General features: G+C 43.8%; 1 protein-coding gene across 1 annotated transcript in view; it reads left to right on the top strand.

Annotated features, from left to right (window-relative positions):
* The window catches only part of TYRO3 (TYRO3 protein tyrosine kinase), a 217,561-nt gene that overhangs the window by 94,471 nt on the left and 96,070 nt on the right, over positions 1-27,020 (top strand). The window contains exons 6-7 of the mRNA XM_077264230.1: positions 6,267-6,382; positions 16,864-17,041. Of these exons, the coding sequence (XP_077120345.1) occupies positions 6,267-6,382; positions 16,864-17,041 (294 nt within the window). The remainder of the gene's footprint in view (positions 1-6,266; positions 6,383-16,863; positions 17,042-27,020) is intronic.

Genomic DNA, 27,020 nt, shown 5'->3' with positions numbered 1-27,020 from the left:
CTTACAAAATCAGCAAGGGATCAAATACTTATATCCCCCACTGTAAGTGTGTGACTGCATGGAAAACTGCACCCTGCCAGCATGGAGCAGAAGTTGCAAAATTCAGCTTTTTTTTTTTTTTTTTTTTAAGCTGTGTTCCCTGACAAACATGGACATTATACCTATGTATGACTGAGCGCAATGGTTGCATGTACATGTATATGAGTGATCACATGGGTGAATGTACGTGTATATGAGTGGTCACATGGGTGAATGTACGTGTATGTGAGTGATCACATGGGTGAATGTACGTGTATGTGAGTAATCACATGGTGGATGTACGTGTATGTCAGTAGGCACATGGGTGGATGTATGTATTTCAGTAGGCACATGGGTGGATGTATGTATTTCAGTAGGCACATGGGTGGATGTACGTGTATGTGACAGCACATGGGTGAATATACATGTATGTCAGTAGGCGCATGGGTGGATGTACGTGTATGTGACTGAGCACATGGGTTGATGTACATGTACGTCAGTAGGCACATGGGTGGATGTACGTGTATGTGACTGAGCACATGGCTGGATATACATGTACGTCAATAGGCATATGGGTGGATATACGTGTATGTGACTGAGCACATGGGTGGATATACATGTACGTCAGTAGGCACATGGGTGGATGTACGTGTATGTGACTGAGCACATGGCTGGATATACATGTAAGTTAGTAGGCACATGGGTGGATATACGTGTATGTGACTGAGCACATGGGTCGATATACATGTATGTTAGTAGGCGCATGGGTGGATGTACGTGTATGTGACTGAGCACATGGCTGGATATACATGTACGTTAGTAGGCATATGGGTGGATATACGTGTATGTGACTGAGCACATGGGTCGATATACATGTATGTTAGTAGGCACATGGATGGATGTACGTGTATGTGACTGAGCACATGGCTGGATATACATGTACGTTAGTAGGCATATGGGTGGATATACGTGTATGTGACTGAGCACATGGGTCGATATACATGTATGTTAGTAGGCACATGGGTGGATGTACGTGTATGTGACTGAGCACATGGGTGGAAATACATGTATGTCAGTAGGCGCATAGGTGGATGTATGTGACAGCACATAGGTGGATATACAGTACATGTATGTCAGTAGGCACATGGGTGTATGTGCGCGTATGTGACTGAGCACATGGGTGGATATACATGTATGAATGTCAGTAGGTGCATGGGTGGATGTATGTGACAGCACATAGGTGGATATACAGTACATGTATGTCAGTAGGCACATGGGTGTATGTGCGCGTATGTGACTGAGCACATGGGTGGAAATACATGTATGTCAGTAGGCGCATAGGTGGATGTATGTGACAGCACATAGGTGGATATACAGTACATGTATGTCAGTAGGCACATGGGTGTATGTGCGCGTATGTGACTGAGCACATGGGTGGATATACATGTATGAATGTCAGTAGGTGCATGGGTGGATGTGCAGTGAGCAGAGAAGGATATAGCTGGGGTGAATGAGTCTCTCGGCTAATGAATTTACACAATCACATGATCATATATCTGTGTCAACGTATTACCAATAAATACACCCAATAGTGTTTTATCATTATTAGTTTCTCCATCCCATTGTGCACATTTAAGACTAATGAATCTGTGTCAGGGACCCCTCATTATGGTGCTAGGATTTACACCTTGGCATTTTCTTTTTGTGACTTTTTCCTACCCCTTTGGTGGAAGCAGTGCAGTTCCTCCAGAGAGGCTGGGGTCAACTAGATCGGTCTTACACTGTTAAAGGGCCACATGGTTTTCCTCAGTGGTCCATCGTTGTAATGGGTCCAGACGTTGATTTATTTTGGAACCGTCTACACACAATATTTTACTTGTTTCCAAATGACTTTCGTCTTTATCTCTTTCTGAAAGGACGGTGCTAGATTAGGACAGGCTCGTTCTCCAGGGCGCTTGGGAGATTTATAAGACTCATCTGCTCTTGTATTGTGAAGGGCGAAACATCTCGAAGCATTACAGGGCACTCAGACATTTACCTCCAATCTCATCTGTCACTGTATCACGTGCTGAACAATTAGCAAAAATGCAGAAAGGATCTGTCTTGAGGGATTTGAGAACATTGTGTGCCGACAATAGCAAATCATGAAGGCTGGGAATAGGAGATCTGTGCTGGGGAATAAAACTTCTGCTTTCTGTCTCTGGTTGATGGCGTGTCCTTGTGTAGGATGCCTACTGTATACGGTCATGAGTTTTGATGAGATCATCTGTAAATTTGGGGGGTTCTTTTGGAATACAGATTATTGATTGGAAGAAATTTAACTATGTCCTTCAGACGCAGCCCTGGCACAACAGCCCCGCAGGGATGTATCTATTATTCATGCAGCCCTAATACTTTGATTTGACAGCGGCTTCGTGATTTTGCAATAATCGTAAAACTGACAGGAGGCAAAGAGTTCAGACAAATAAATGATAGCAGTTTGGAAACCAACTTTAGTGTCTTACAACCCATCTTGGTAGTAGAACAATCTCTGTAAGTCTGCTGTATCACCTCAGTTTTGTTGCTTCTTCTACGACCTGTGCAGAGAGGGGAGAAGGTGAGCTGTGACCTATAGTGAATGGTAGATTCCGTGGTATCTATATACAGGGTTTAGTTGTCCCTTTTATTCCTGCTTGTGATGATAATAAGATGGCTATTGATACTTTCTGTTTTGGAAAAATCATCACATACATTGGTTAAAGTTGGCCAACCTGGTGGATTCGGCAGACAATCTGATGTGTATGGGGCTTCCTAACCGTCTAGATGATGCCGGGGTGGACATAAGGATGGGGCAGTTGTAATTCAATCACTTGATCCTTTTATTCAGTGGAGAGGTAGTCCAGTGATTCTGGCAGCTCCTCTCCAATAAAGCACACAAATGTCCAGATTGTTGGCCAACAGCTTTCTAATGTGTACGGCCACTTTAAAGGGCATTTCAGAGCCTCTTTCTCGTTCTGGATAATGAGGGTCCCAGCCATTTGACCCCCAGCAATCATTAAGTCACCACCTATGCTGTGGTCTGGTGATAACTTTCTAAGTTGGCAAAACCTCTTTTTAAGAAGTCAGTTTAGCAAAATTGAAAACAAAGTCAAAATGTCAGTGTACACTTATGTTTGTTTGGTTGTCCAGGCTTCAGGCACAAGTCTGCAGTCACTTCAAGTGACTGCAGACTTGTGAATCCTTACAAAGTGCACGTTGCGCGCTGTCGGGATTCATTGTTAGCCCTAATTAAATTTTTACTTTTCTATCTGATTCATTGGAATCTGCCATGAATGGGCACAGGTTAGAGATGCTTAATGCTATAGAAGAAGTAAAATGCCGTTTTATGGCAGCAGATATAAAGAAAGCTCCTAAGAGATATTTAACTGAAGACATATAATACTGGAAGAGATGCGTAAACCCAATTAGAGCTTTTTTTTTTCTGTGGAGTTATGACCCAAGGATAGTGCGCTCAGCAACTAATGGCTGGGAAAGAGTTTCCGAGATGGAATTTAAGTCTGAGAATTAAAAAAATAAATAAATAAAAAAATAAAATTCAAGCCTTGCCCAAGCTGCTGATTGTTATGCGTGTCCATGCTTCCTCTGTGTGGTTATGGATGAAGACAACAAAGAGAATCTAGGTCAGCGCTGAAGAAAGTGGGTGAGCTGCTGATCTGTGTAACCGGCAGTACATGTAGACATCCATCCCCTAGGCATAAAGCTAGCAATGCTAAAAGTTTCTGATGTCCCTGCTGTCTGGTTACACACTGTGTGATACGTACATGCTCACTATTATAGGATTTTTGGGAAATGTGCAAAGAACGCCTCTATAATGGGAACTGCATATGATATACATCTCGGCTCTCACATATGAATAACGTGTAAATCTGTTCATCCTGATCTACCTGGTTATGAATTTAATGGCAGAATTTGACAGTTGTCAAAACTACTGTGACACAGAACAATTAAACATGAAAGCGCCAGGGAGTACAGAAACTTTACATAAAAATGCAGATCTAGATTCAGGGCCTGTGAAAATCTGAATGAATGGTGATGATGGTCCTCGGGGACTCCATTTTTGGAGCCTGATGAAGGACTTTTTAGTGGGTGGCATCACTACAAGTCTTTAAAAAATAACTGAACTTTTATATATTTATTTTAAACCATGAAAAATTATCAATCTATTAGGGGATTTATCTTCATTCCTGTGGAAAAAAATGCATGCAAGTTGTTTCCAAGCCCTTGCTTTTCCCCAATCTATTTACCCGCCTTCAAATGCACTGATATCAGAATGCACTCATTTGGAGTACAGATGATGGCAGTGAAAGGATCAGCACCTGTATCTTCCACTGAGTGTTGAGTTTATCAAAACAATCTCCTGCATCAGCTTATCCCCAGTTAGTGAGATGCAAGTGCTGACCCTTTCACTGCCATCATCTGTACTCCAAATGGGAATGTACTGATATCAGTAGCAGCTGAAGGCAGGCAAAAAGACTGGGGAAAAGCCGTGGTTTGGAAACAACTTGCATGCAATTGTTTTTTACAGGATGAAAAATAAATCCCCTAATAAAGTGTTTTGAAAATTTCATAACTTTTCATGCTGGACAAAATTACTTAACAAAATGTATAAAAGTTCAGTTCCTTTTTAAAGACTTGCAGTGATGCCACTAAAAAGTCCTTCATTCCTATGAAAAAGAAAATACCATGTAAGTGGTTTCCAAACCCCTGCTTTTCCCCCGTCTATTTCCCTGCCTTCATCTGCATTTATCAGAACATACTTACTTGGAGTACAGATGATAGCAGTGATGGGTCAGCTCAGCATCTGTGTCTCACTAACACTGGGGAAAAGCTGATAGAGGAGATATACGCAACATTCATCAGAGGAAACAGGTGCTGATCCTTTCACTGCCATCATCAGTACTCCAGATTAATAGATTGTAAGGCTACTTTCACACTAGTGTTGTTGGCTGTACATCGCAATGCGTCGTTTAGGAGAAAAAACGCATCCTGCAAAGTTGTCTGCAGGATGCGTTTTTTCCCCAAAGACTAACATTAGCGACGCATTGCGACGTATGGCCACACGTCGCAACCGTCGTGCGACGGTTACGTCATGTTTTGGAGGACCGTTGGCACAAAAAAACGCTACATGTAACGTTTTTTTCTGCGTCGAGTCCGCACCCTTCTCCCCGGACCTTACAATGGGGCAGCGGAAGCGTCATAAGACTGCTTCCGCTGCCCACATTGGGCATTATTTTTACAACGCGCGTCGGCTCGTCGGGCCGATGCTAGTGTGAAAGCAGCCTAAGCTTGCGAGCAGGGAGCTCACCCCTAATGTCACTGTCTAAATTGTCTTCACTTGTATTTAACTTATTGTCTATACATGTCCCTGCTTAATTGTAAAGTGCTGCGGAATATGTTGGCACTATATAAATAAAAGTTATTATTATTATTATTATTATGTTGTAATCAATGCAGCTCAATAGACCGGGAAAAGCAGCAGGTTGGAAGCCACTTGCATGTAATTTTTTATTTTTTTTTACAGGAATGAAAAACATTTCCTTATTAAAGCGATTTGCAAAGTTTTATAAGTTTCCCTACTATCTATCTATCTATCTATCTATCTATCTATCTATCTATCTATCTATCTATCTATCTATCTAATATAATTTAGTTAGTCTTTTTGAAGGGGTTGTCCTACAAAGAACATTTATCACTGATGCCCAGGATAGGTGATAAACATATGATTTCTAGCCAGACTCAAACAAATGTGTCCTGCTTTCCAGACGCACACCAATTCTGAGAACAGGTTACACAATGTGTGATGAGAGCGGTAGCGAGCTTGTGTGACCCTCACTGCTGTCGACAGTGAACGGAGCAGTGGTCACTCATGCTCACTACCGCTCCATTCTCTCAGTGGACTTTAGGACACCCTTCTTGACATTCTCAAGGAACTCAAAATCCTTTTATTGGCTAGTTAAAATCTGTAGTTCTGTTTAATCTCACACATTTAAGAAACCGATAATCAGAGACCATGTAGACCTGCTCGTACATACCCAGACCATAAACCCCCATTTGAAGGGAGCAGCCGTTGCACCAAGGCTTTATTACTTTTTGCTATATGTCTACTGTCAAATGTGTTAGTTGATATCCAAAACAATGTTATTCATGTTGTGAAATATAGTAACATATCACATGATCTGGTTTTCAATATCCATTTTTCTCTTCTACAGGACTGCCACATCCACCATACAAATTGAGAGTAGATGAGGTGAAGAGCAGCATGGCAGCAGTGACCTGGAGTCCAGGGTTTGACAACTATTCTCCGCTCCTTGCTTGCACAATGCAGGTATATTGCAGCTTTCTGAAGCTCTGCTATTAAGGTTGCACTATTTTAGGACTCAACTTTCACAACTATGAAAGGTTATTCTAAGTAAAGGCAACAAGAACTACAAGGCTCCACGGTGCGACTAGGCTCCACAATACCACTAGGCACCACAATGCTCTTGAAGTGTGATCAGAATTCTTAATCTTTCAAGTCTAAACTATCTTAATATATACTTACCTTGTAATGTAATGAGGTAATCTGGATAAATTTCACCCCATGCTTCCAGAAGCCCCTCCCACACGTTGGTTTGGCTTGATGGGCACTTTTTGCGTACCATACGGTCAAGCTGCTCCCACAACAGCTCAATGGGGTTGAGATCTGGTGACTGCGCTGGCCACTCCATTACAGATAGAATACCAGCTGCCTGCTTCTTCCCTAAATAGTTCTTGCAGACTTGTAAATCCTCACCAGATCGAGAAACGCTGGACACTCGACTGCAAGTATTTGATTTGCATACATGCGGTCATGTGCCGACTAGACTTTCAGGGTTTCGCTCAAGTGCAAGTGTATTAAATGAGACCAGACACGTCTAGTTGGAATGAGGCTTGAAGAATGCAAATTGCTTGTGGTCACATGACTGCCCACTCCTTAGTAGGCAACAGAGAATCCTGACAGCGAGCAGTGCGCGCGATGGAAGGATTCACAAGTGTGCAGTCACATAGGCTACAAGTCTGCAGACACTCTAAGGCCGGACAACCACTTTTACTGTATTGATTATCTATACAGCGGCGATTGCCCAGAGATCCGGATGGGCCCCACTCTGAGAATGGGCCAAGGGCAATCACACTCTTTGCAGAGCCCATAGTGACCCGGCCAGTCTGCATAGCGGTAACGTCACAGAGAAGTGCGGCGCTGGACACCTGTGTAAAAGTAATGATTTCCCAGGAGATTAAATTAAATGCATCTCTGGAGTCCCAAGAAAACGGAGTTACCTGCAGGGTGCCTGAATTGGGAAGATAAAACCGTTTGTGACATAAAAGCCCGATCGATTTCTCTGCGTCACAGTTATGTATCACATAATACAGAAGTAATTACTGTATTTCTAGATTCAGACAAAAAGCGGGTAATGTGTTATTTTTCCTCTGAACGAGCTGTGGTTCAGTGGATGTGCTGACTCAGAGTTTTATGTTTCTGACTCATGCAGCCATCTTGAGGATAAAAATACTTTTATATTTCACATTGCATCAACCGAAACATCAGCTCCTAAATGTTTTATCTGTTTTTCAGATTACAAATTCTTCTAACATAATACAATAACATAAAACTAAGGGGGTTGTTTAGCCAAACAAAAAGTTTTCGTGAATTTTTTTGTATTGCTTATTGATAAAACATAATAATAATAATTTTTATTACTATAATGGGGCTGAGACCCTGATTCCAGCGATGTGTCACTTACTAAGCTATGTTTTGTTGTTTCAATAAAATCAGTGTTTTATCAGTGGGAGATTATCGCTACAGGACTAGGTGTCTCGTGTCTCCTAGTCAACTGCTCTGTGTAACCACGTCCCCCACCACTGATTGGCAGCTTTCTGTGTGCCCTCTATATTGACATAAAGCTGTCAATCAGTGGTGTGGGCGGGGTTATACGCAGGTCAGCATTCTAATCTCTGCTAGATCTGCAGCAGACAAAACTGTGATTGTTTCAAAATGACAACATGTAGACCAGCAAGTGACACATCCCTGGAATCAGGGTCTCAGCCTCTACATCATGCTGCTCTCAGATCACATAGCAAAAAACTCCTGACAGATTCCCTTTAAGCACTTCCCATTTCTTCCTTCTTTCTTTCATCTAAGGGTCTTTCAAATCACGCGTTCCTTTATGATTCTCCATTCCCATTTTGGAATTGGATTTTCAGTTTCCATTGTTACATCCTTGACCGGCTTTTTCATATATCTCTGGACATCACTATTGGAAAAAAGAAGTTTAAAAAGGATTTCAAGGCCTTGTAGGAAGTGGACACATCTAATCTTCTTGGACTAATATTTCAGGCTGTGTGCAGGGCCGGACTGGGACTAAAATTCAGCCCTGGCATTTGAAGTTACACAGGCCCACTTGTCACATGGTGACTGTATAATATCTTTGTACACTTGTAGGCAGGGCCGGTTTTAGGCAAAGTGGGGCCCTAGGCAAAGTTTAAAATGGGTCCCCAAATGCTAACATATTGCACATCACACAGAAGCCTTTCGGTTGTATTTACATGCGCTGATCTCAGGACGCTAAACGAGTTTGATCGACAATACTGAAGTTGTTCAACGCTTGTTTCCCGGCCTCTTTCCACCAGCTGAGGAATAATGATGAGACAGAACGATCACTAATAGATCACCATACAGTATCATGTTTTCAGCAGCACATCTACAGTTTACACTGGCAATGTGCTGCTGACAACAAGGCTTTTTGTTCCAGCAAAAACAATCCGAATATGCAGCATTTTACTTGTTTAGTAAAATACACCCCATAGTCCTCCATATATTATAATGTGCTCCATAGTCCTCCATATAGTATAATACACTCCCTATAGTCCTCCATATATTAAAATACACTGCTCAGTCCTCCACATAGTATAATACACTCCTCATAGTCCTCCATATAGCATAATACAATCCTCCTAGTCCTCCATATAGCATAATACAATCCTCATAGTGCTCCATATAGTATAATGCACTGCCACAGTCATCCATGTAGTACAATTCACTTCCCATAGTATAATGCACCCCATAGTTCTTCATATAGTATAACGTATTCCCCATAGTTCTCGATACAGTATAATGCAGCCCACATATAGTATAATGCAGCCACCCCAGAGTATAATGCAGCCACCCCAGAGTATAATGCAGCAACCCCAGAGTATAATGCAGCCACCCCACAGAGTATAATGCAGCCACCCCAGAGTATGTAACCCCCATAGAATATAATACAGCCCACCTCCCCATAATATATAATGTAGCCCCCCATAGAATATAATGCAGCCCCCCATAGTATATAACGCAGCCTCCCCCATAGAATATAATATACTCCCCATAGTATATAGCAAAGCCCGCATATTATATAGCACAAACCGCATAGTATACAGCACAGCCTGCATACTATAGCACAGCTCGCGTAGTAGATAACACAGCAGTATTCAGCACAGACCACACAGTAGTATACAGCACAGTCCACACAGTAGTATACAGCACAGCCCACAGAGTAATATATACAGCACAGCCCACAAAGTAATATATACAGCACAGCCCACAGAGAACTATATACAGCACAGCCCACAGAGAACTATATACAGCACAGCCCACAGAGAACTATATAAAGCACAGCCCAGAGTACTATATACAGCACAGCCCAGAGTACTATATACAGCACAGCCCAGAGAGTACTATATACAGCACAGCCCAGAGAGTACTATATACAGCACAGCCCAGAGAGTACTATATACAGCACAGCCCAGAGAGTACTAAATACAGCACAGCCCACAGAGTACTATACACAGCACAGCCCACAGAGTACTATGCACAGCCCACAGAGTACTATATACAGCACAGCCCACAGAGTACTATATACAGCACAGCCCACAGAGTACTATATACAGCACAGCCCACAGAGAACTATATACAGCACACAGTAGTATACAGCACAGAGCACAGCCCACAGATAACTATATACAGCCCACAGTAGTATACAGCACAGAGCACAGCCCACAGAGAACTATATACAGCACAGAGCACAGCCCACAGAGAACTATATACAGCCCACAGTAGCATACAGCACAGAGCACAGATAACTATATACAGCCCACAGTAGTATACAGCACAGAGCACAGCCCACAGAGAACTATATACAGCACAGAGCACAGCCCACAGAGAACTATATACAGCCCACAGTAGCATACAGCACAGAGCACAGATAACTATATACAGCCCACAGTAGTATACAGCACAGAGCACAACCCACAGAGAACTATATACAGCACAGAGCACAGCCCAGAGAACTATATACAGCCCACAGTAGTATACAGCACAGAGCACAGCCCAGAGAGAACTATATATAGTACAGAGCACACAGTAGTATACAGCACAGAGCACAGCCCACAGAGAGCTATATACAGCCCACAGCAGTATACAGCACAGCCCACAGAGTACTATATACAGCCCACAGTGGTATACAGCACAGAGCACAGCCCACAGAGAACTATATACAGCCCACAGTGGTATACAGCACAGAGCACAGCCCACAGAGAACTATATACAGCCCACAGCAGTATACAGCACAGAGCACAGCCCACAGAGAACTATATACAGCCCACAGTAGTATACAGCACAGAGCACAGCCCACAGAGAACTATATACAGCCCACAGCAGTATACAGCACAGAGCACAGCCCACAGAGTACTATATACAGCCCACAGCAGTATACAGCACAGAGCACAGCCCACAGAGAACTATATACAGCCCACAGTAGTATACAGCAGAGCACAGCCCACAGAGAACTATATACAGCCCACAGCAGTATACAGCACAGAGCACAGCCCACAGAGAACTATATACAGCCCACAGCGGTATACAGCACAGAGCACAGCCCACAGAGAACTATATACAGCCCACAGCAGTATACAGCACAGAGCACAGCCCACAGAGTACTATATACAGCCCACAGTAGTATACAGCACAGAGCACAGCCCACAGAGAACTATATACAGCCCACAGCAGTATACAGCACAGAGCACAGCCCACAGAGAACTATATACAGCCCACAGTGGTATACAGCACAGAGCACAGCCCACAGAGAACTATATACAGCCCACAGCAGTATACAGCACAGAGCACAGCCCACAGAGAACTATATACAGCCCACAGTAGTATACAGCACAGAGCACAGCCCACAGAGAACTATATACAGCCCACAGCAGTATACAGCACAGAGCACAGCCCACAGAGAACTATATACAGCCCACAGCAGTATACAGCACAGAGCACAGCCCACAGAGTACTATATACAGCCCACAGTAGTATACAGCACAGAGCACAGCCCACAGAGAACTATATACAGCCCACAGCAGTATACAGCACAGAGCACAGCCCACAGAGAACTATATACAGCCCACAGTGGTATACAGCACAGAGCACAGCCCACAGAGAACTATATACAGCCCACAGCAGTATACAGCACAGAGCACAGCCCACAGAGAACTATATACAGCCCACAGTAGTATACAGCACAGAGCACAGCCCACAGAGAACTATATACAGCCCACAGCAGTATACAGCACAGAGCACAGCCCACAGAGAACTATATACAGCCCACAGCAGTATACAGCACAGAGCACAGCCCACAGAGAACTATATACAGCCCACAGCAGTATACAGCACAGAGCACAGCCCACAGAGAACTATATACAGCCCACATCTCTTCTCTTCCTCCCCTCACCTCCTCCGAGAATGGCCCCACAGTCCAGAAAAAAAACAACCTCTCCTCACCTCTCCTCGTGCCCAGCGTTGCTTCCTGGTTCCTGCTCCTGTCTCAGCAGCTGCAGTCTGCCCGGGACACAGCAGGTGCGTGATGATATGACATCATCGCGCACCCGCAGTGTCAGAGGCAGAGCGGGGAATGATGGGAGAGGAGCGTCTGTAGACGCTCTCTCCTCCATCATTGCATTCAACTGTACCGGCGGAATGCGACGGCGGGGGCGGCGGATTGAGCGGCCCACCACTGGCACCGGCCCTTCTGGCATTTGCCAGAAGTGCCCTATGGCCAGTCCGGCCCTGGCTGTGTGGATTAAGGTAGTAAATGGGACTTGGCCGCAGGCGTGACTTTGCAGTAGTTTCTCTGATTCGGCAGCCTTACAGGTCACATATCATAAATAGAGGTTCATCATGCCATCCTGTTCACGTCTTTCAGTAAGCTACTTATAGGAAATGTGCCATCAGAAAATGGACTACTTCTTCCCATTTCTTTTTTCTTCACTTTTTTAAACTGAAACCTCTTTACTATTGATTTTTGAGCTGCAATACCAGGCATAACCCACAGACAAGAGTGGCGCTATTACCTGAAAATAAATCATACTTCTATGCCTTTTTTGTTTGTTTGTTTTTTGTTAATAAAAGATCTGGAGAACCCATCCCTCCCTCCAAAAAAAAGTGAGTTGAGTGTGTAAATTTCAGCCGTTCTCTAGATATATGGTACATGTGGACCTGGTTTATTTTGAATTGCTCCCTCAGGCCTTAAACCTTTTTTTTACAGTGACCTGACAACTTCACATTCTACATTTTCCAAAGGTTCACTGCATTCCTGAAATGCCCTGGTCTCCGAAAGCGGATTAGCACTTTTACACTTATTATCATGGCTCGCTATTTACTTCCTGCAGTCTTATAATGGGTTTTTCTGCTGAAGCCATGGAGTACAGAATTTAGGCCAAGCGGGAGTGATTTTCAGATCTGTAGCTCTTGATCATTTTTAGTATGTTCTGTCAACAGTGACTTTTTCATATCTTGGTCATTGATTTAATTCCTACTGAGAAAAATATTTGATTAAAAAACCCTTATATTTCACTTTAATTAATTGACGGCATGTGGTTTAGTACTGAAATGAAGTAATTTTATGACTTGTACCAATTAATTCTCAATTTTACGATGCAGCAACTGAACACTTTATTTTAAGCCAACAGTTTGCGCGAGGCCATTTAGCTCAAATGACAACTTTCATATGCATCAACACAGCCCACATAGCATATAACACAGCCCACGTAGCATATAACACAGCCCACGTAGCATATAACACAGCCCACGTAGCATATAACACAGCCCACGTAGCATATAACACAGCCCACGTAGCATATAGCACAGCCCATGTAGTATATAGCAGCCACGTAGTATATAGCACAAGCACATAGTATATAGCAGTGTGGGCATCATATCCCTGTTAAAAAAAAAAAAAAAAAAGTTAAAATAAAAAAGTTATATACTCACCTTCTGGTGGCCCCCGGATCCAGCCCAGGCCTTAGCGACGCTCCCGCCAGCTCCCATTTCCACTGATGCTTTGCGACAATGACCTGTGATGATTTAGCGGTCTCACGTGATCCTATGTCATCTGGGGTCATATCGCAAGGCATTACTGGGAACGGAGCTGCCGGGAGCATCGCGAGGATCGGGAAGGCTGCGGGGGCCGCCGGAAGGTGAGAATAGCACGATTTTTTATTTTTTTTATTATTTTTAACATTGTATCTTTTTACTATTGATGCTGCATAGGCAGTATCAATAGTACAAAGTTGGTCACACTTGTCAAAATGGGCCTCCCCGTCTTACTAGGGCCCCAGCACAAGTTTCAGATTTTCTCCTTGTAGGATTGTCCCTCCCAGTAATATATTTGTGTTTCGTGCTGTCTTCATTACTTCCAATACCAGCACAACTAATATCCTTCTTGTGCATTTCTCTTTATCCATAGCCTGTGTTTTTTTTCTGCTCTCCCTGAGACTGTGGATGCTTTCCTCCCTCTCTGTTCTTGGTATCTGTGTACAACCCCCTCACCTTCCCGAACACTGATAGAAGACAAGGGAGCAGGAACTCTGACAGATTTGTATCAGTTTTACAAAAGCATTCAGATTCTTTGTAGCAGCAAAATAGTAGTAAATTTTTAATCAAGACTATTTAGAAAGTTACGTAACTTTGCATTCAGGAAGCAAATGAACAATTAAAACTAAATCTGTACATATCCTTTAAGATTCACTTAGGCACTTGGCACTTGTTATGGGCAGAAATCTAACAGTTTGCATTTTGTCATCAGGACATCCAGGTATTAAGAGGAGATGTACTGCCGACAAAAATTTTTGGCTGACGAATAAGCGTTCTCTTATGAAAGATCATTAAGCAAAATCTCTGCCCATCTTAAAAGGCTTTTAGGATAAGCCATCAATATATGATTGTAAGAGGTTGTAGGGGGCCAAGATTCTTGCCTATTGGGACTGAGAAGGGGCCGCAGCACATAAAGCCCCCTACACAAGCTTGCTGCCCCTTCACTATGATGATGGGCTCGTAGGTTAAGTTCATGCCCCTACCAATTAGACATTGATCATCTGTTCTGGGTAAAGGATAAAGCTCCAGAGAACTACTTCTGATATTGATGACTTACCCTAAGGGCAGGTGCAGATGACCATAGATTATGTCGTCCAAGATAATTGGGCCAATTATGCTAACCACTATTTGATCAGAGTCAGACCGCACTCAGATGTCATCCAAGTGCAGTCCGTGATTTCCATGCCACGGACTCATTGACTTGCATGGCCAAGTGTGGTGCGATTTCATTTTTTATTATTTTTATTTTTTTTACCTCAATATTCGGACATTTGCACAGCCACATAGAATAATTGGCCCGAATGAGATCCGTTGTATATTTGGATCAAGCTCGGACTGAAAATGCCCTCGTCTGCATCATTGACAATCGCGGGGCTCCTATAACCAGCAACCACCAATCAGCTGATAGGAGCTCACGCCTGTTGTGTTTTAGCTTCTCAGTTTCTTTACATTCAGATGGTGAGGCTTACAGCTGATCATTGGGGGTGATGGGATTCAGACCCCCATTAATCTGATATTCATAACAATAAGCCATCCATCATTATCAAAGTCCTGGATAATCCCTTTAAGGCATAGATTTTTGGAAAATAAAATGTTGTAATCTACTATATAATTGTCTAAGGGTCACTTCCGTCTGTCCGTCTGTCTGTTTGTTTATCTGTCACGGATATTCATTGGTCGTGGCCTCTGTCTGTCACGGAAATCCAAGTCGCTGATTGGTCGCGGCAAAACAGCCACGACCAATCAGCGACGGGCACAGTCCGGCGGCAAAATGGCTGCTCCTTCCTCCCCACAGTCAGTGCCAGCTCACACAGGGTTAATGGCAGCGGTAACGAACCGCGTTATGCCGCGGTGTAATGCACTCCGTTACCGCTGACATTAACCCTGTGTGACCAACTTTTTACTATTGATGCCTACGCCGCATCAGTAGTAAAAAGATCTAATGTTAAAAATAATTTTAAAAAAATAAAAATCGTTATATACTCACCGTCCGTTGGCCCCTCGGATCCAGAACTGGCCTTTACCGCTCCTCGCGACGCTCCGGTGACCGCTCCATGTATTGCGAGACCACTACGTCATCATCTCGCGAGACCGCAATGCACTCTTGGGACCGGAGCGCGCGAGGAGCGTCGGTAACCGCTTCGCCTGCATCCGGGGCCAACGGAAGGTGAGTATATAACTATTTTTTATTTTAATAATTTTTTTTAACAGAGATATGCTGCCCACATTGCTATATACTGCGTGGGCTGTGCAATATACTACGTGGGCTGTGTTATATACTGCGTGCGTGGGCTGTTATATACTACGTGAGCTGTGTTATATGCTACATGGGCTGTTATAAACTACGTGGCTGTGTTATATGCTATGTGGGTTGTTATACACTCCGTGGGCTGTGCTATATACTACGTGGCTGTGCTATATGCTCCGTGGGCTGTGTTATATACTCCGTGGGCTGTGTTATATACTCCGTGGGCTGTGTTATATACTCCGTGGGCTGTGCTATATACTCCGTGGGCTGTGCTATATACTCCGTGGGCTGTGCTATATACTCCGTGGGCTGTGCTATATACTCCGTGGGCTGTGCTATATACTCCGTGGGCTGTGCGATATACTGCGTGGGCTGTGCTATATACTACGTGGCTGTGCTATATGCTCCGTGGGCTGTGTTATATACTACGTGGCTGTGCTATATACTCTGTGGGCTGTGCTATATACTCCGTGGGCTGTGCTATATACTCCGTGGGCTGTGCTATATACTCCGTGGGCTGCGCTATATACTCCGTGGGCTGTGCTATATACTACGTGGGCTGTTATATACTACATGGCCGGCCGCGAACAATCAGCGACAGGCGCAGTTCGGCTGCGAATTAGCGCAGGATTTGAACCACGCTTCGCTAATTGGTCACGGCCGGCCGAATCCTGTGTATAGTATTATTCTAAAATCTTCATAAATAAACTACATACATATTCTAGAATACCCGATGCGTTAGAATCGGGCCACCATCTATTATATATATAATACTGATCTCATGCCAACGCTGCCCCTTTCCTGTGCCAAGCATTTAGAGCAATGTGATGCATTGGCATCCTGTCCTGGATAAATAATCATAAAAGCCAATCAATGGCCAGAAGAGTAATTTCCCATCCGTACTCAGAATGGTTTCCAGCTTACTGCATCTTGGCTCTGCCATCAAGAAATAAATGCCAAAATTTAGAAAACATTCATGCACCAAGACACTAGGAACCATACAACTCCAAACAATAGTGTAATCGGTAGCTCGAAAAGACCATTTTATCGCTCCGTTCTCAATTCTGTCCCCTTACTGCCATTTGTCATCTGTTTTTCTGATGTCTCTTCTGACAAGTGCTTCCTTATATTTTTATAGGTTCAGCTACTACAGGATCAACGAGAAATGTATTCGCAGAATATTATCGTTCCCCCCTACAGCGTTGTATTAGATGAACTTAAGCCGCTGAGCAATTACAGTGTCCGTCTGCAGTGCGCCAATGAAGTGGGAAGATCGGACTTCACCGACTGGCTCTCTTTCCAGACACTAGAGTCCGGTAAGGGGTGGGGAGTCCACTATAAAGAACGCTAGCAAAGGTTTTAGGGTACATGGCATAGACTGGCAGCACTGTCTGGACTGGAGAGAGCAATGACGGCAGAGAAAACTCAGGCAAGCCAGTGCCGTCAATTACCAGTGAGGCAAGCGGTACAATGAGCCTCTTGGCCACGCCCAGGGTGTGCTGAACACCCTAATTAGCATATTTGATTGCTGCAGAATGGATGCAGCGATTAGACCACTATATGTGAGATTTTTATAGGGACTATATGATTATTTTATAATGTCAGTTTGGGCTGATAGAGTCCTTTCAATATCTAGTCCTTTCCTAGAAGATCATTGGGGGTCCAAGGTCTTTAGAAGATCACTGGGGATCCAATGTCTTGAGACCCCCAACAGATCACCCCCAAAATATACTATACAACACATGCTGAACTGAGTGCGGACAAATTACTATATAGGCACAGTACAAAATCTATGACACCCTTCCTTCAGGCTCATAGACTTTATACATAAAGTTTCACACGCGTGCTGATGCAGGAGCTCAGCCGTTCTGCCTTCTGAGACCCAGACCCCTGAATGATCTGCTGCACATGTTAGGACAGGACAAGATATTAAGTAAAGTATGAAAGGAATGCTATCCTCGAATATGTTAGTATCCCTCCTGTTCTGAATTAGTCATAAAATTATGTAAAATTCTGATCAGTAGGTGAGCCAGGTGTCGCAACACCGCCGATCAACTGTCCCCGGTGTTGGCGGTAGCCGGACCTTCTCAGTTTGTAGACTGTGTAGAGGCCGGCGGCCGCTGCCGGGTATTGCACATCCACCGCCCTATAAAAATCAACAGTGGGCAGAAGTGCAGTACCCGGCCGCTATTCCTTCGATAGATCTGTGCTGTGCGGCTCCAAAAATGATCACTTCTGGTCACTGTCGCCACTGGGAAGAGCTGATCGGTGTCGGGTGTTGCTCCCCCAGTGATCCTAAGGATAGCTCATCAATGTTAAAGTCCTGGACAACCTCTTTAAAATCCCTAAGAGAAGGTATTTAAAAATGTATTTTCTAAACCAGACAAAACCTTTTTAAAAGGAATCTGTCGCCTGGTTTATGCTACCTTTTTTGAGGGCAACACAAAGTAGAGGCAGAAGCCCTGATCCCTGATTTTTTATTTTTTTATTTTTTTTTTTAATTTGCTGGAATTTCATGCAGTAGTTTCCATACAATCACTCATCACTACTTGTATGCCGCTTTCACATAGGACAGCATATTCCTGCTGACATATGCCCTTTTAAAGTTTGTAACTTTTAAAAAACCTATGAAAATCCTTAAGGCTATGTTCACAGGTTGCATTTTTGCTGCGTTTTTTTCTGCAAGCAAAACCTTCTCTCTTGGTCGTAAAGAAGCTGCTTACAAAAGGCAGGTTTTGCTGCGTTTTTTTACTGCTTTTTTTTTTTGTCTCTTGTGCATGATGATTAAAGTTTATTCCACCCAAAAAAACATGATACAACTTCCTTAGGTTTTTGCCCTAAAGACGCAGCAAAACCTGATATCTGCTTTTTTACATATATGAGACTTGTTCCTTAAAAAGCTGGTAAAGATAAATCCATATTTTTGTCATGACCTGATACACTGTTGCGGTTGGAATGAATGTGAATATTTCTGCAATTCTATGGAATCGGCACTTCCGTGTCCTACAAACTGAGCCGACATAACTCCGGTTTACTGAAAGCAGAATTATTGAGATTTCCTCTGCGCACATGCAGGACATCGGTCACGTTTCCCCGGGGTCTTTGTAGTTTCTGTCTTACTGCACAGTCGTTTTGTTAATATCTTATATGATGACGTAAACACTTTCTCTGGATTTTATTAGCGTGCCACATTTAATAGTATTCACATCCATGATGCAAGGTATTTTATTATTTTTTGGCTGAATTAGATTTATTTACATTACCGTTGTTACCCATCTATTTACTTGACTGCCCAACAATTTATAACCTCGGTCTAGAAAGGCCATACTGGGCCCCTGGCCCCCAAGGGAGGCCAGCATGACGGGGTCACGGGGGAATGTAAAAGCCTAGGGATGAATGGGGCATTTTGGGGTTAAATTTGGTGCAGGTAGTTTTAAATGTGGGGTGGGGGGCGGGATCTGGGGGAGAGTAAGAGGAGCGGGGAGGTGGAGCATAGTGTTGGTATCAGAGAAACCGACATTTTTACAGCAATAACCGCCTCACTCACCTCCCCTTCTTGAGAGCGTGCGAAGCTCCCACCCACCCTCCCTTTTTATCTTTCGCTTGTATTAGAGGTATACATGTTATGGTGATTGGGTGAGGCAATAATTCTGTCATAGCAGGGAGGCGGGGGAGGGAGGTCCTCGAAGTTGGTGGAAAGGGGGAATGGCGGATTGTAGGGGGGATCTCTAGTGGTCCTGGACTCCCCCTGAGTGGATTGCGAGTGGATGTGGTAGATCAGCCCGTGGAAGGGTTGATTAAGGGGCTTGGTAATTGGTTGGTTTGGCCGGGTTGGTCACTATCTGCCTCCGAGCTGGTGCGTAGCATCTGGGGGCAGGCTCGGCTCCAGGTTTTCATGGGCCCTGGGCGAAAGAGTCCCGGTGGGCCCCTTTAACACATACCACAATTCATAATGCACGGATAGAGCAGAGAAATATAGGTATAGTACAATGCCAAAGATTTCACTTACTTCTTACATTACATGAGTGATATCTATTGTGCATTCTACATTAGCTCAGAAACCGGACAGTATAGTCCTCTATACAGAATAATGAGCCTCCATATATTGCTCACAGAATAATGAGCCCCATATATTGCCCCATACAGTATAATGGCCCCATATAGTGCTCCAAACAGTATAATTGGCACCACATAGTCCTCTATACAGAATAATGAGCCCCATATATTGCTCCAAACAGAATGAGCCGCATATATTGCCCCATACAGTATAATGGCCCCATATAGTGCTCCATACAGTATAATTGGCACCACATAGTCCTCTATACAGAATAATGAGCCCCATATATTGCTCCAAACAAAGTGATCCCAATATTATGCTCCATACAGAATAATGAACCTCATATACTGCTCCATACAGTATAATGGGCACCACAGAGTGCTCCATACAGAAAGAGCCGCATACATTGCTCCATACGGAATTGACCCCATATAATGCTCCATACAGTATAGTGAGCCACATATAATTCTCCATACAGTATATGATGGGCCCCATTTATTGCTCCATATATAATGGGCCTCATATAATGCTCCATACAGTATATGATCGGCCCCATACAGTATACTGAGTCCCATATATTGCTCCATACAGAATGGGCCCCATATGATGCTCCATACAGAATGGGCCCCATATAATACTCCTTACAGAATGGGTCCCATATAATGCTCCAAAAATAATTGGCCCCATAAGATGCTCCATGTATAATTGGCCATATAAAATGCTCCATATATAATTAGTCCCATAAGATGCTTCATATATTATTGGCCCCATATACTGCTCCATATGTAATTGGCCCCATATACTGCTCCATATTGAATTGGCCACATAAGATGCTCCATATTAAATTTGCCCCATATAATGCTCCCTATAGAATTTGCTTCATAAGATGCTCCCTATATTATTGGCCCCATAAGATACTCCATATAGAATTAGCCCCATAAAATGCTCCATATATGGGCTCCTTCTGATGGTCTCCATATATTGCTCCAAATATTTAAAAAAAAAAAAAAAAAATGAAATACTCACCTCTCGTTGCTTGACGCTGCTCTGCTCTTGACTCCGCAATGTCGGCGTCTTCCTGCTCTGCGCTGTGACTGCTCAGGCAGAGGGCGCGCACTGGTGACATCATCGCGCCCTCTGACCTGAACGTCACAGTCAGAGGATGGAAGACGCTGCAGCGCTGGAACCGGGAGAGGTAAGTATCGCAAGTGCTGGGGCCCGGAGCAGGCTGGGGGTCCACTCGCGGGGGCCGGCACTATAGCGCGCCAGTGTCCCCGACGGCGAGTGGGCCCCCTGCCTGCTCATGGTCCCGGCACTTGCCCGGGTGCGCTGGGTACTGACGCCGGCCTTGTCTGGGGGTAAGACTAAGCCTGGAGGCCAAGGTACAAAATAATTTGCATATCTGCAGTGTTTACTTTGAGGCTTCGAGGACCACCACTCCCTGGGGGAATATTGTTGAATTGTTGTATTTTATGTTTAATAAAAGCCTGCCATGGCCATTTAATCCAAAATGTGGTCTAATGTCATTACTCAGTGTCCTATGTCTCAGTGGGGTATTTCTTTTAGGTCGGGAAAATTGTCAGGATAACAGTAGGGGGTATTTAGGTCGGTAAAGGCGGTCATGAGTCACGTGTACCCCTTACTTCGTGTCCTCATTTGACTCTGCATGAGACATCTTAGAAGTTCCTCGCAGAAGCAGCAGCTGCCTAGAGATCGTGCGTCTGAAGGAGCAGGGAGCCGGCATTCAGAGATGGCTGGATAACCCATAGAGAAGGCAGAGATGGTTTATTACTAAGGGTACTGTCACACAGTGCCATTTTCATCGCTACGACGGTACGATTCGTGACGTTCTAGCGATATCGTTACGATATCGCAGTGTCTGACACGCAGCAGCGATCAGGGACCCTGCTGAGAATCGTACGTCGTAGCAGATCGTTTGGAACTTTCTTTCGTCGCTTGATCACCCGCTGACATCGCTGGATCGTTGTGTGTGACACCGATCCAGCGATGTGTTCGCTTGTAACCAGGGTAAACATCGGGTAACTAAGCGCAGGGCCGCGCTTAGTAACCCGATGTTTACCCTGGTTACCAGCGTAAACGTAAAAAAACCAAACAGTACATACTTACATTCCGGTGTCTGTCCTCCGGCGTCTCAGCTTCTCTGCACTGTGAGCGCCGGCCGGAAAGCGAGCACAGCGGTGACGTCTGACGTCACCGCTGTGCTTTCCGGCTATGGCGCTTACACAGTGCAGAGAAGCAGAACGCCGGAGGACAGACACCGGAATGTGAGTATGTACGGTTTGTTTTTTTTACGTTTACGCTGGTAACCAGGGTAAACATCGGGTTACTAAGCGCGGCCCTGCGCTTAGTAACCCGATGTTTACCCTGGTTACCCGGGGACTTCGGCATCGCTCCAGCGCTGTGTATTGCAACGTGTGACCGCAGTCTACGACGCTGGAGCGATAATCGTACGACGCTGCGACGTCACGGATCGTGCCGTCGTAGCGATCAAAATTGCACTGTGTGACAGTACCCTTACTCTGCCTTTCGCTGTGTACACCGAACCAAACAAACCAGTACATTCAGTTTAGGAAACGGTAACATTTCTTCCTCCTCCTGTCCTGGAGATCATGTGATTTTCCGGTAACTGGTGGATGCAGAAAAAGCTCTACAGTGGAGGCATGAATCTAAGTATGGCTTGTTGAATCAAATCAAGAAAAAATAAATCGCATAAAAAAATAAATAAATAAACCACCCATCCAAACTGCTGTTTCTAACTTCAATCCTGTTGAGAAAAAAAATCCCATATAAACAAAAATATTTGCAAAAGTAAGGAAAAACAAGTTAAAACAAATTTTAGTGAAACTTTGTGCTTTAATGGAAAAATAGAAAAAAAATGAGACAGACAAGTGTTACTTTTTTCACTTAATATCCTTTACACTGTTATTGAAAAGACTTATGTATCCATGTATAAAACTGACAATGAAAAATGCTAAAATGATTTCCATAACAACAAGTAGAAAAAAAAAGTGAAACTCTTAAAGGGAACCTGTCACCCCCAAAATCGAAGATGAGCTAAGCCCACTGACATCAGGGGCTTATCTACAGAATTCTGTAATGCTGTAGATAAGCCCCCGATGTTACCTGAAAGATGAGAAAAAGAGTTTAGATTATACTCACCCAGGGGCGGTCCCGGTACGATAGGCGTCGGGGTCCGGTCCGGGGCCTCCCATCTTCTTACGATGACGTCCTCTTCTTGTCTTCATGCTGCGGCTCTGGCGCAGGCGTACTTTGTCTGTCCTGTTGAGGACAGAGCAAAGTACTGCAGTGCGCAGGTGCTGGGAAAGGTCAGAGAGGCCTGGAGCTGCAGCGTGAAGACAAGAAGAGGACGTGATCGTAAGAAGATGGGAGGCCCCGGACTGTGACGCCCATCGGACCGGACCGCAGCAGGACCGCCCCTGGGTGAGTATAATCTAACCTCTTTTTCTCATCTTTCAGGATACATCAGGGGCTTATCTACAGCATTACAGAATGCTGTAGATAAGCCCCTGATGCCGGTGGGCTTAGCTCACCTTCCATTTTGGGGGTGACAGGTTCCCTTTAAAACAGAATGCACATCAAAAAAATGAAAATATGCATGGAAAAGGGAGAATAGCTTGATCCTGAACTGGTTAATGGGCCATTCCTATCAGCTGAACCACAGTTTCTAGGTCCCATTTAGGGCAGAGGCAGACAAGTGAATTTTCTGTTGGAGTGCGATCTGACAAAACATCGGATCACACTTAGATCAATGTTAATGTATGGGGCCATGCACATGTCCTACATTTTTTATCCTTGGCCAGAGACTGTCAGAGGAAAAAATTGCTGCACCTGACATTTGCATTGCACTCTTCCATGTGTGCATGTCCGATTTCCACAGACTGACACAATAGAAAATATGGAGAATTTTTTTTCTCCATCTTTTCCTTCTCCTCCGAAAGAATTGGATCACACTATACTGACACGGATCAAATTCTGGTCAGAGTGTTATTTGCATAATTGACCCAATTCTACTGGGTGAGAGGAAATACTGCTGTGTTCACCTGCCTGAAGACAAATAAATTTGGATTATAGATGGGACATATCCACTGCTTGAGACCCTTCGCTTTTTGGTCATCAGCGCTACTTTCTATGGTGGGCTTGTGTTGCACTTCTTTGTATTCAGGGCATGTGCAAAGAATGGAAGTGGAGAAGGTTCACATTTTTTACAAACAGTTTTTACAAAAGGTATTAGGAAAATGTATCACCCATTTGTTCTTTAGGTGGTAAGAGCAATCAACTTGCTACTTTGTTGCTGGAAATATAAAATATTGTCAAGTCATGATTCTGTTGCATAGTGCAGCATGTTTTTTGTCCTTTAGTCCATGGCATTCCCACCGCTGTATTTGGCATTTGGTAGAACACTGCATATAAAATAGGACTTTGGATGGCCTTATGGCTGAATTTTGATCTTCTTGAACCCTTAATGCTATGACCATTGTTTCTATTTGAATTGCAGCAAAAAAAAAAAAAATGTTACTTTAATCTGCATTTATTCCATAGTGAAGCAAAACATGTGAATTCTTAGGCAGATTTTCTTCTAAATAGCAGAATTACATAATCTAAGTAATTTGGAATACATGGCACATCTGAGAACAGCCTGATCTTTTCATTCTGTGTACACTGTACTTGGCGGGATTGCTCTCTGTGTAACAAATCCAGGTACCCTGCGACTTGTCTTCTAAAAATAAATACTATTAGGCCAAGATGAGGAGTAGTACGCAGTCTCCTATGAATCTGCTTCTATAGCTGCAGTGGTAGGGAGACATTTGAGTGTATATAAGCATTATTCATGCAATGTTTGTCTGCTACATACAGTACCTTGAAAAGGTATTCATACCACTTGAACTTTTCCACGTTTTTCTTTCACGTTTCACCCAGAAACCTAAATGTATTGGGATTTTATGTGATATACCAATACAAAGTTGCAAGTAATCGTGAAGTGTAAAGGAAATGATACATGGTTTTCTAAATATTTAAAAAATATAAATCTGAAAATTGTGATGTGCATTTGTATTTAGCTCACTGTAGTCCGATGCCCCTAAATAAAATCCCGAGTGACTAATGGTCTCCAGAAATCACGTAATTAGTAAATTAAGACCACCTATGTGACATTCATTCTCGGTATAACTACATCTGTTCTGTGAAGGCCTCAGAGGTTTGTTTTAGAACACTAAGGAACAAACTGTGTCATGAAAACCAAAGAACATACCAGACAGGTCAGGGATAAAGTTGTGGAGAAGAGTAAAGCAGGTTTAGGTTATGAAAAAAAATAGCCCAAACTGTGAACATCTAATGGAGCACTAGTCAATCCATTATCCAAAAATGGAAGGCGTATGGGACAGCTACAAAGATACAATACATGGCCGTCCACCTAAACTGACATCGTAAGCAAGGAGAACACAAATTATAGAAGCAGCCCAGAGGCCCATAGTCACTCTGGAGGAGCTGCAGAGATCTATCGCTCAGGTGGTAGTACCTGTCCACAGGACAACTATTAGTCTTATACTCCACAAATCTGGAATTTATGAAAGAGCGGCAAGAAGAAAGCAAACCATAAAAAGTCCCATCTGCAGTTTTACAAAAAACGATGTAGGGGACACAGCTAGCATGTGGAAGAATGTGTTCTGGTCAAATGACACCAAAGTAAAACTTTTTGGGCTAAATGCAAATTGCTATGTGTGTCAGAAAACTACATCTATATCACCCTGAAAACCCCATCCCCACCATCAAACATGGTGGTGGCAGCAGCATGCTGTGGGGGGGCTTTTCTTCAGGAGGCACAGGGAAGATGGTCAGTAGATGGGAAGGAGCTAAATACAGGGCAATCCTGGAGGAAAACCTGTTAGTGGCTGCAACAGACTTGAGACTGGGGCACAGGTTCACCTTTTAGCAGGACAACGACCCTAAACAAACTGCCAGAGCTACAATGGATGGTTTAGATCAAAGCATATTCATGTGTGTGAACGGCCCAGTCACAGTCCACACCTAAATCCCATTGAGAATCTGTAACCAGAAATGAAAGTTGCTGTTCGGGTGCCTCCATCCAATCTCAGTGAGCGAGAGCAAGTGTGCAGAGAAGAATGGGCAAAAATGTCAGCCTCTAGATGTGTGAAGCTGGTAGAGAAAGACCACAAAAGACTTTCAGCAGTAATTGCAAGGAAAGGTGGTCCTAGAAAGTATTGACCCAGGGGGGCTGAATACCAATGCACATCACAATTTCATTTCCAGATTTACATTATTAAAATATTTAGAAAATCAAAATGATCTCAACGGCTGTGATTTTCAGGTGGTCCTTTGGTCCTTGGGTAGCGGGGTGGGAACGGGTATCCCTGTGCCCTTTCTCACCGGGAACATGTTATCTTTTATCAAAAGCTGAGGTAAGGGCTACCAGATCACAACATTCCCGGGCCCGCTGATCACAATATATGACAATCCTGCCTTTCCCGCGGGACTAGACCGAGAGATCTACTTAAACAAGAGGAGAGACACAAAACCAATTATTCATGACTACCTAAAACAAACAGGGATAAAATCTCGTCAAGAAATATTCCAAGACGAGGTACTACCCCCAGGCGCATGGTTCTTTTACGAACAATTGAAGAGCTTTGTCCATACATTGGCTAAACAAATCAATATTAGTAGACTGCTAACTCCTTTTGAAACACTTTGCATATCAACGAACCCTACTACTGTCTCATTGTTATATAAAATCTTCCAGGAAGGAAGGACCTCACTGCAGGGTTATCCAACATTCTTCTCAAAAAGGGAAATCGACCTGGGGAGACCTGTCACCCGAGGATAGAGCAAAAATCCTGCTATTTACGTTTAGGTCGTCGTTATGTACGGTGTCGCAGGAGAGGAGGTATAAGATTCTGACAAGGTGGTACAGGTGTCCCTCCATGGTTCATGCTGTGTTCCCTACAACCCCTGATACATGTTGGAGGTGCTTAAAAGAGGTAGGCTCCTACATACACCTTTGGTGGGACTGTCCCCCCATTAATGATTTGTGGCTAGCTGTTTTTGAACTACATAATAAGCTGTCAATCTCTCAGATCCAACCCTCAGCAAGTCTAGCTTTATTGTCCCTATGTGACTTATCGATATCTAGGTTCAAGAGGGGCCTACTCAGACATTTCCTTACTGCTGTTAGGAACTTG

The sequence above is a fragment of the Ranitomeya variabilis genome, chromosome 1 (assembly GCF_051348905.1).
Source record: "Ranitomeya variabilis isolate aRanVar5 chromosome 1, aRanVar5.hap1, whole genome shotgun sequence".
Classification (NCBI taxonomy): domain Eukaryota; kingdom Metazoa; phylum Chordata; class Amphibia; order Anura; family Dendrobatidae; genus Ranitomeya; species Ranitomeya variabilis.
Note: the sequence above shows the minus strand (reverse complement) of the source record. Positions and strands in the feature narration are given on the sequence as shown.